Source organism: Brachyhypopomus gauderio, chromosome 13, assembly GCF_052324685.1.
Source record: "Brachyhypopomus gauderio isolate BG-103 chromosome 13, BGAUD_0.2, whole genome shotgun sequence".
NCBI lineage: Eukaryota > Metazoa > Chordata > Actinopteri > Gymnotiformes > Hypopomidae > Brachyhypopomus > Brachyhypopomus gauderio.
In genome coordinates, this window is record NC_135223.1 from 7,530,292 (window position 1) to 7,541,323 (window position 11,032).

The 11,032-nt window shown below is 45.4% G+C and overlaps 1 protein-coding gene across 8 annotated transcripts in view; it reads left to right on the forward strand.

The window, feature by feature from the left end:
* Positions 1-1,779, forward strand: part of arnt (aryl hydrocarbon receptor nuclear translocator) — a 29,921-nt gene extending 28,142 nt beyond the window's left edge. For 7 of the 8 annotated variants that reach the window (XM_076970533.1, XM_076970534.1, XM_076970530.1 and 4 more), the window contains one exon: positions 331-1,779. In XM_076970533.1, the coding sequence (XP_076826648.1) occupies positions 331-417 (87 nt within the window). In that variant the 3' untranslated portion in view covers positions 418-1,779. Of the gene's footprint in view, positions 1-299 lie in introns of all 8 variants that reach the window. The other variant, XM_076970531.1, reaches the window with a different exon arrangement.
* The last annotated feature ends 9,253 nt before the right edge of the window (positions 1,780-11,032 follow it).

An 11,032-nucleotide genomic window follows, 5' to 3' on the forward strand; every position in this document is an offset into this window, starting at 1 on the left:
TCTTCTGCGAGTACAGGAACTTGTTTTACCCGGCGGTAATGTATTTCCGCTTTGTTGTGAAAAGGGCCTATTGGGGAGAAGGACTCTAACAGGGCATCAGAGCTGACCAGACAGCTGACAAGGTGCATTGGCATAATCAGTCAGAAAGATCACCAGAGAACCTGGGAAACAGACGTGTGTTTGGACGTCCAGGACGTCCCTGTGGTGCAGAGGAAGCTGAGGCACAGGGTTCTGTTTGCAGGGATTGGTTGAGCTCGTTGCCTGTGTGTGTGTGTGTGTGTGTGTGTGTGTGTGTGAAGGCTGCTGATTGGTCTGCCTTTTTCCCTCCAGGATGTGCTGTCCATGTTGGATCAGTCAGCGAACTTCAGCAGCGAGGACTTTGCTGAAGTGCCCATGTTCCCGCCCTTCCCGGAGTGATGGCCCCACCCCCACGTCCTGTCTGGCTGCTCCCACTGGTCTGGGCATAGGGATGAAGAGGGAGACGCTCTTAACGCTGTAGAGGGGGAGTGAGGAGGAGAAGGCCCCAGTGTACGGTGGACAGGGAGAAGGCAGGCGTGCACCCCAGTCTCCACCATCACCTCCACCCACCCAGCTCCTCCACACCTCAGCGGTAGTGAGGCTCCTGCTATAACGTGCATAGAGGGAGTACAAGTCCGATGCACGGACTTACTGCAAAACCTCCCCATCACCACCATGTGCTTGCATACACACAGGTTTGAATCTTAGCCCTCACGTTGCCTCTCTCAGGTGTCCGAGGCTCGTGATGGTACAGGTGTAGCAGGTCTGAGAGGGACTGCCCTCCTTGCCATTGATTTGTTTATTTTTATAAAAATTGCCAGCAGTCATGAGGACGTTCTTCCAGTGACGTACACGAACACATACTCACTCTCTTTCTCACACACACTCACTCACTCATGCACACGCACACTCACTCACGCACACTCACACACACGCACGTTTTTCTCTGTTTGTCCTCTTGCTCAGTTTTTCTTCCTCGTCTCCTGGTTGCTGAATTGTATATTTTTATATGTATGTAATAAAACAATTGAATAGAAGGAAAAAATCAAACAGCAAAGGCAGTAATAATGAGCTGGAGTCAGGAAATTGCCAGGACCCTGCACTGACTCTGTGCTGCAAGTCTCTCTGCACTGACTCTGTGCTGCAAGTCTCTCTGCATTGACTCTGTGCTGCAAGTCTCTCTGCTATTGTAATGGTTTCTAGTGAGGGTCAGAAGGGCAGTCAGGGTTCTCTGGAGGGTCTGATCCACATGATGGGAAATGGCCATTTGTTCTGTTTATAAAGCCTGACTGTGTCCACCATCAGAATTAGATTTGGCAGACGGATAGGCTGGTTACACCCCCCCCCCCCCAAACACACACACCTCCCAGCTAAGCGTACCTGGCTCTCTCTCTTCTCCACTCTCTACATGGAAATATTTCACATTTGTTTTGAAATTATGGGTTTTAATTTTGACCAGATCTTATTTTATTGATAATATCTGCATATCTCTCTGGGTATCTGAGCAGCCTGAGTTCTGATTTGCATATTATGTAAACTGGTGACAGTTGTTCTTTTTTTCCTGACAGAGATAGAGTGATATTCTGGTAAATTGTAATTTTTTTGGTTATTGTAAACCCCCTTTTTGTCAATGTGTATAAAATTATGTGAATTGCAGTTTATATATTACACATAGAGCCACAATTATGAAAATATATGTATATGAAATGTTAAACAAGAAAAGAATGTTTGGCTTTTGTATTAAAATGTGTGTAAAAGGTGCGGTGGTGTTGGTGTGGTGAATGTGTGTAAACGGTGCGGTGGTGTTGGTGTGGTGAATGTGTGTAAATGGTGCGGTGGTGTTGGTGTGGTGAATGTGTGTAAATGGTGTGGTGGTGTTGTAGTGAATGTGTGTAAACGGTGCGGTGGTGTTGGTGTGGTGAATGTGTGTAAACGGTGTGGTGGTGTTGGTGTGGTGAATGTGTGTAAACGGTGCGGTGGTGTTGTAGAGAATGTGTGTAAACGGTGTGGTGGTGGTGTTGGTGTGGTGAATGTGTGTAAATGGTGTGGTGGTGTTGTAGTGAATGTGTGTGTAAACGGTGCGGTGGTGTTGTAGTGAATGTGTGTAAATGGTGTGGTGGTGTTGGTGTGAATGTGTGTAAATGGTGTGGTGGTGTTGGTGTGGTGAATGTGTGTATAAACGGTGCGTTTGTGTGGTGAATGTGTGTGTAAACGGTGTGGTGGTGGTGTTGGTGTGGTGAATGTGTGTAAATGGTGTGGTGGTGGTGTTGGTGTGGTGAATGTGTGTAAACTGTACGGTGGTGTTGGTGTAGTGAATGTGTGTAAATGGTGCGGTGGTGTTGGTGTGGTGAATGTGTGTAAATGGTGTGGTGGTGTTGTAGTGAATGTGTGTGTAAACGGTGCAGTGGTGTTGGTGTGGTGAATGTGTGTAAACGGTGCGATGGTGTTGTAGTGAATGTGTGTAAACGGTGCGGTGGTGTTGTAGTGAATGTGTGTAAACGGTGCGGTGGTGTTGGTGTGGTGAATGTGTGTAAAAGGTGCAGTGGTGTTGGTGTGGTGAATGTGTGTAAACGGTGCAGTGGTGTTGTAGTGAATGTGTGTAAATGGTGTGGTGGTGTTGGTGTGGTGAATGTGTGTAAAAGGTGCAGTGGTGTTGGTGTGGTGAATGTGTGTATAATTGGTGCGGTGGTGTTGGTGTGGTGAATGTGTGTGTAAACGGTGTGGTGGTGTTGGTGTGGTGAGTGTGTGTAAATGGTGTGGTGGTGTTGGTGTGGTGAATGTGTAAACGGTGTGGTGGTGTTGTAGTGAATGGGTGTAAATGGTGTGGTGGTGGTGGTGTGGTGAATGTGTGTGTAAACGGTGTGGTGGTGTTGTAGTGAATGGGTGTAAATGGTGTGGTGGTGTTGGTGTGAATGTGTGTAAATGGTGCGGTGGTGTTGGTGTGGTGAATGTGTGTGTAAACGGTGCGGTGGTGTTGGTGTGGTGAATGTGTGTAAACTACGGTGGTGTTGGTGTAGTGAATGTGTGTAAATGGTGCGGTGGTGTTGGTGTGAATGTGTGTAAATGGTGTGGTGGTGTTGGTGTGGTGAATGTGTGTATAAACCATGGGTTAAAGTTCTCCGTCACTACGACGGATTTCCGTCATTTGATTTTTTGGGGGAAAAAATCCGTCAAATCATAATAAACACACGCGCGTGCTATCTGTTTTGTGGCCGAAATATGATTCTCACTGGCGCTCATCAGCGCTGGATGGATGACGGCGGTGTCATTTGATTGACTTGCGGTTCATTCCGCCTTCAGATTTGCGGACATTACGTAGAAAGGTTTTTACCCCCCTCCTGCCTAGCGTGACCGTAGCGCGCGACTCCGTACACCTGCGCGAACGGCGGAGGCTACTTGCTGCGTCACATTCTTTTTGCAGTGTTGTCCGAAACGATATGTGGTAGTATAAAGAAACACCCCTCAAAAACAGGGGAATGAACATTTGGCGTTTTGAAAATAAACAACCATTAGATAATTTGATAAAAAGCGAATTATTTCGAATCATTTCGAGTATATGTATAAATATTTAACGTTGAAAACGTGTTGAAATGGACCTTGAAGGTGACGTACAAGTGCTTTAATTCCACCTTGTAAAGGTGTATGAACCCGGCAAACACGCTGCGCGCGCGAAGTTAGTTCCTAAATTCGAGAGGTTCACGACTGCAGGCTCCCGCGCACAGGTGGAGCCACCTCGATTACGTCATTTTTGGCGTGCGGACCCTCGCGCTGCTCACGCTGCTCGTGCTGCGTCAAGTATAAAGGCTTAAACCAGGCTTAACATGGATGGTGTTGTTCTGTTTGTATTTAAAAGCTCTATCCAGTGGTGTGATTTAATTTGCCATTTTTGGACATTACATTTTTTTGTAACATACCTACTTAAAGCAGGTAATCTTACGGCTTATGTTTTTGCGATAGTGAATCTGATAAAAACAAGAGCTTCATACCTCTCACCTGGATTCACTAAATTTGACTTGATCTTTAAATAATTTTCTGGAAGAGGATCCCCAGATAACTCCCATTAAATACACATTTAAGTACATTTATTGCTCAGGTGTTCATTCTCTCTTCTGTCCTTACACAGGCTGTTTAGATAAATATACTTTATAAATGTGTTTATTGTGTAGAATTAGGCAAAAGAGGCCGTGTCCCAACTACACCACATTTTCAGTAATTGCTGGCATTGTCTTTTGCCAGGAAAAATTTTCAGTCAAATGAAAATTTCTTGCTTTAACCCATGGTATAAACGGTGCGTTTGTGTGGTGAATGTGTGTGTAAACGGTGTGTTGGTGTGGTGAATGTGTGTGTAAACGGTGTGGTGTTGGTGTGGTAAATGTGTGTAAACGGGACGGTGGTGTTGGTGTGTGAATGTGTAAACGGTGTGGTGGTGTTGGTGTGGTGAATGTGTGTGTAAACGGTGTGGTGGTGTTGGTGTGGTCAATGTGTAAACGGTGCGGTGGTGTTGGTGTGGTGAATGTGTATAAACGGTGCGGTGGTGTTGGTGTGAATGTGTGTAAACAGTGCGGTGGTGTTGGTGTGTGAATGTGTGTAAACGGTGCGGTGGTGTTGATGTGGTGAATGTGTGTGTAAACGGTGCGGTGGTGTTGGTGTGGTGAATGTGTGTAAACGGTGCGCTGGTGTTGGTGTGTGAATGTGTGTGTAAACGGTGCGGTGGTGTTGGTGTGGTGAATGTGTGTGTAAACGGTGCGGTGGTGTTGGTGTGGTGAATGTGTGTGTAAACGGTGTGGTGGTGTTGGTGTGTGAATGTGTGTAAACGGTGCGGTGGTGTTGATGTGGTGAATGTGTGTGTAAACGGTGCGGTGGTGTTGGTGTGGTGAATGTGTGTAAACGGTGCGCTGGTGTTGGTGTGTGAATGTGTGTGTAAACGGTGCGGTGGTGTTGGTGTGGTGAATGTGTGTGTAAATGGTGTGGTGGTGTTGGTGTGGTGAATGTGTGTAAATGGTGTGGTGGTGTTGGTGTGGTGAATGTGTGTAAACGGTGTGGTGGTGTTGGTGTGGTGAATGTGTGTGTAAACGGTGCGGTGGTGTTGGTGTGGTGAGTGTGTGTAAATGGTGTGGTGAATGTGTAAACGGTGTGGTGGTGGTGTTGTAGTGAATGTGTAAACGGTGTGGTGGTGTTGGTGTGGTGAATGTGTGTAAACGGTGCGGTGGTGTTGTGGTGAATGTGTGTAAATGGTGTGGTGATGTTGGTGTGAATGTGTGTGTAAACGGTGCGGTGGTGTTGGTGTGGTGAATGTGTGTGTAAACGGTGCGGTGGTGTTGGTGTGGTGAATGTGTGTATAAACGGTGCGTTGATGTGGTGAATGTGTGTGTAAACGGTGCGGTGGTGGTGTGGTGAATGTGTGTGTTAACGGTGTGGTGTTGGCAGAGGTGGGGACTCGAGTCACATGACTTGGACTCGAGTCAGACTCGAGTCATTAATATTAAGACTTTTGACTTGACTTGAAAAAATATTCAGAGACTTAGACTTGACTTGGACTTTTACACCAATAACTTGGGACTTGAATTGGACTTGAACCTGTTTACTTGCAAAGACTTGATTTTTTTTACCCCAAATCTAAAATTTAAAACGCATATTAATATTTATAAAGTGCGCCACATTAATTTCATTTCCGTCCTTCTGACTCAGACCGGCGTTACACCAGATTCTGTGACCGTCGAGTTTTGTGACCACAGGGGGCGCTATTTCACAGTTTCTGTTCAGAGGCACAAACGCTTTACGAATGCTACGTAAACTACGCTGATGCACTTTCTTTACTCGTTTTGTTGGTGTCCACGAGCCAAAATATGACAGATGTTTATATTTACATTTATCGTCTCTTAATTACATAAATGTACTTAAACAAGATTTACCATCCCCTCACCATTGCAGCCAACAAAGAAATCATGACTGGGATGTACAGGTGAGACTTTTTAACTGGGGTCACCAATTCTGACGGCAGCCATCAGAATATGTGACCCCACTGAATCTCCAGGTAACAATAGTAGCCTACACCGTGACCCCACAATAACAGAAAACAATGAAAAAATAACCCTAACCTTTTATTAGTCTATATTTAAACATTTTATCCAAATGTTTAGAATAACCATTCGTAATGACAGCATCTTGCTTACGATGATGTCACGTTGAGGACCCCGGCCCCTCCCCTTTGGGCGTGTGTATACGTGGTCCACGTGCTTTGTCTGCGTCAGTGGAACTCCGTGGTGATGGCTATGTCGTGTGATAATGTGTATCACCTGTGAATCGTCTCGTAATTACATGGGGCTAATGTGGTTTGTCTATTTAATGTGCGCTCGCGCAGTGTCCTGTGCTCGTCGTTGTCTAATGTCCACACGTTGTTGTGTGTTTGTGTATGTTTATCGTGTGCTATTGCGCAACATATATAATATAAGTAAAGTGACGTTTGCTGCCACAAAGGATTTGTGTCTCGTCCTTCACGCCGCACCCACCGTCACAGATGAAGCTTGCTATTTTCGTGTATAATGATGTAACGAAACATTCTTGTTTAAGTACATTTATGTAATTAAGAGAAGATAAAATGTAAATGATCTGTCATCTTTTGGCGGGCGGACACCAACAAAACGAGTAAAGAAACGCATCAGCGTTAGCATTCGTAAAGCGTTGGTGCCTGTAAAAAAAAAGACTCGAAAGGACTTGAAATTCCAAGTTTCAGACTTGGGACTTGACTTGACGGTTGCCTGTCTTGACTCGAGACTTGACTTGAGTTGACTGTCTTTGCTTGAGACTTGACTCCGGACTTGAGGATAAAGACTTGGACTTACTTGAGACTTGCAAAACACTGACTTGGTCCCACCTCTGGGTGTTGGTATGGTAAATGTGTGTAAACGGTACGGTGGTGTTGGTGTGTGAATGTGTGTAAACGGTGTGGTGGTGTTGGTGTGGTAAATGTGTGTGTAAACTGTGGTGGTGTTGGTGTGTGAATGTGTGTAAACGGTGCGGTGGTGTTGGTATGGTGAATGTGTGTTTAAACGGTGTGTTGGTGTTGGTGTGGTGAATGTGTAAATTGTGCGGTGGTGTTGGTGTGGTGAATGTGTGTAAACGGTGTGGTGGTGTTGGTGTGGTGAATGTGTGTGTAAACGGTGCGGTGGTGTTGGTGTGGTGAATGTGTGTAAACGGTGCGGTGGTGTTGGTGTGGTGAGTGTGTGTAAATGGTGTGGTGAATGTGTAAATGGTGTGGTGGTGTTGTAGTGAATGTGTAAACGGTGTGGTGGTGTTGGTGTGGTGAATGTGTGTGTAAACGGTGCGGTGGTGTTGGTGTGGTGAATGTGTGTATAAACGGTGCGTTGGTGTGGTGAATGTGTGTGTAACTGTGCGTTCACACCAAAAGCGATAAAATCGCTCTCCGTCGCCGAGTCGCCAGCATCGCATCGCGTAGGGGCGTGTCCAACATCACGCCTGCATGCAGCACGTGACAGATATGCAAATCACGTTTTTAAAGTAGGACGCAGTATTTATTTTAATCTATTGATTACAGGACACACGATTACAAAGGAGTGCGTGTATAAAACATAGTGTGTGTATAAAACACATATAGTATATAAACCTAAAATGTTTATGTATTTTTTTTACTTTTTACCCCAGACCCGAAGATCAAACAGGAATTTAAAAAATCATAACCAATAATAGGGTATACGCTAATTTATTGCAGATGTTTTTTAACAAATGAACAGTATTCCCTCCAAAAATAAACATCGTAAAGTGCGGGACATCCAGAGACAGCCACTATTAATCTCTCCTCCATTTTGCAATCGGAACAAATAATCAGTAGGAACCAAAGTCAGAGGTGCGGTTTCGGAGGAGGGTGCAAACATACTTTCTGATTGGTAGTCGCCGCCGCGCGTCACTGCTCATTTGCATAAAGTTGAGCCAAGCTCAACTTGTTCGCGTCGCTCGAATCGCTCACTTCGCGCCGCGTCGCGTCGCTGGGTGTCGCTCACTCTCATTGAAAATGAATGACTTCCGGTCGCTGTGTCGCTCTCGTCACTTTCGGTGTGAACGCACAGTAAACGGTGTGGTGGTGTTGGTGTGGTGAATGTGTGTAAACGGTGCGGTGGTGTTGTAGTGAAAGGGTGTAAATGGTGTGTTGGTGTGGTGAATGTGTGTGTAAACGGTGCGGTGGTGTTGGTGTGGTGAATGTGTGTATAAACGGTGCGTTTGTGTGGTGAATGTGTGTAAACGGTGCGGTGGTGTTGGTGTGGTGAATGTGTGTGTAAACGGTGTGGTGTTTGTGTGGTAAATGTGTGTAAACGGTACGGTGGTGTTGGTGTGTGAATGTGTACACGGTGTGGTTGTGTTGGTGTGGTCAATGTGTGTGTAAACGGTACGGTGGTGTTGGTGTGTGAATGTGTGTAAACGGTGCGGTGGTGTTGGTGTAGTGAATATGTGTAAACGGTGTGGTGGTGTTCGTGTGGTGAATGTGTGTGTAAACGGTGTGTTGGTGTGGTGAATGTGTGTAAACAGTGCGGTGGTGTTGGTGTGGTGAATGTGTGTAAACGGTGCGGTGGTGTTGGTGTGGTTAGTGTGTGTAAATGGTGTGGTGAATGTGTAAACGGTGTGGTGGTGGTGTTGTAGTGAATGTGTAAACGGTGTGGTGGTGTTGGTGTGGTGAATGCGTGTAAACGGTGCGGTGGTGTTGTAGTGAATGTGTGTAAATGGTGTGGTGGTGTTGGTGTGAATGTGTGTGTAAACGCTGCGGTGGTGTTGGTGTGGTGAATGTGTGTATAAACGGTGCGTTGATGTGGTGAATGTGTGTGTAAACGGTGCAGTGGTGTTGGTGTGGTGAAGCTCTGGCTGTAGTTTTACTAATTTTTGGAACTAGGAGAGAACCAGCATTTTGGGAGCGCAAAGGGCGAGATGGGTTGTAGTAAGCAGTGAGTTCACTCAGATATTGTGGGGCAAGACCATTTAATGCCTTATGGGTTAACAGAAGAACTTTAAATTCAATGCGATATTTAATCAGAAGCCAGTGTAATGCGGCGAGAGTGGGACTAATATGATCAAATTTCCTAGCCTTAGTTAGGACTCTAGCTGCAGCATTTTGTACAAGTTGTATATTCTTTATGGACTGTTTAGAGCATCCAATTAGAAGACTATTACAGTAGTCCAATCTCGAGACAAAAGCATGGACCAGCTTCTCTGCATCAGCTAATGAAAGTAAGTGTCTCAGCTTGGCGATATTACATAAATGGAAAAAGGCAGCCTTAGTGATATTGCATACATGTCCGTCAAATGAAAGATGAGAATCAATAGTGACACCTAAACTTTTTGCAGTAGATTTAGGTGTTACTGAAAAACCGTCTAGGGTAAGGGGAATATCAGCCCAATTGCTTCTAGCAGCTTTTAGGCCCAAGAATCAGCACCTCAGTCTTGTCAGAATTTAGTTGAAGAAAATTAAACGCCATCCAGTTTTTAATGTCCTGGACGCAGTTCTTAATCTTGAGTTGTATTGATATCATCTGGATTAGAAGATGTATACAACTGAGTATCATCAGCGTAGCAATGGAAGTTAATACCATGCCTACTAATGATAGTGCCCAGTGGTAGCATATATAAGAATAATATGGGGCCCAGTACAGATCCTTGTGGGACACCATACTTTACTTTAGAATGCTCTGATCATTCGTTATTTACTAGTACAAATTGGTAACGATCTGTCAGGTAGGACCTGAACCAGGAGAGTGCTTGACCTCTTATGCCAATGAGTGTCTCCAGTCTATTAAGTAAAATATTATGATCAATGGTGTCAAAAGCAGCACTGAGGTCTAGCAGTATGAGAAAAGAAATGTGTCCTTTATCAGAGGATATTAAGAGATCGTTCAATACTTTAGTCAGTGCGGTGTTGGTGTGGTGAATTTGTGTAAACGGTGTGGTGGTGTTGGTGTGGTGAATGTGTGTAAACGGTGTGGTGGTGGTGTGGTGAATGTGTGTAAATGGTGTGGTGGTGGTGTTGGTGTGGTGAATGTGTGGTGAATGTGTGTAAATGGTGTGGTGAATGTGTGTAAATGGTGTGGTGAATGTGTGTAAATGGTGCGGTGAATGTGTGTAAACGGTGTGATGGTGGTGTTGGTGTGTTAAATGTGTGTAAATGGTGCGGTGGTGTTGGTGTGGTGAATGTGTGTAAACGGTGCGGTGGTGTTGGTGTGGTGAATGTGTAAATGGTGTGGTGGTGTTGGTGTGGTGAATGTGTGTAAATGGTGTGAATGTGTGTAAATGGTGCGGTGGTGTTGGTGTGGTGAATGTGTGTAAACGGTGTGATGTTGGTGTGTTAAATGTGTGTAAATGGTGCGGTGGTGTGGTGAATGTGTGTAAATGGTGCGGTGGTGTTGGTGTGGTGTGGTGAATGTGTGTAAATGGTGTGGTGAATGTGTGTAAATGGTGCGGTGGTGTTGGTGTTGTGAATGTGTGTAAACGGTGTGATGGTGGTGTTGGTGTGTTAAATGTGTGTAAATGGTGCGGTGGTGTTGGTGTGTTGAATGTGTGTAAATGGTGCGGTGGTGTTGGTGTGGTGAATGTGTGTAAATGGTGCGGTGGTGTTGGTGTGGTGAATGTGTGTAAATGGTGTGGTGAATGTGTGTAAATGGTGCGGTGGTGTTGGTGTTGTGAATGTGTGTAAACGGTGTGATGGTGGTGTTGGTGTGTTAAATGTGTGTAAATGGTGCGGTGGTGTTGGTGTGGTGAATGTGTGTAAATGGTGCGGTGGTGTTGGTGTTGTGAATGTGTGTAAATGGTGTGGTGAATGTGTGTAAATGGTGTGGTGGTGTTGGTGTTGTGAATGTGTGTAAACGGTGTGATGGTGGTGTTGGTGTGTTAAATGTGTGTAAATGGTGCGGTGGTGTTGGTGTGGTGAATGTGTGTAAACGGTGTGATGGTGTTGGTGTGGTGAATGTGTGTAAATGGTGTGGTGAATGTGTGGTGTGGCCTACAGCAGAGCTGT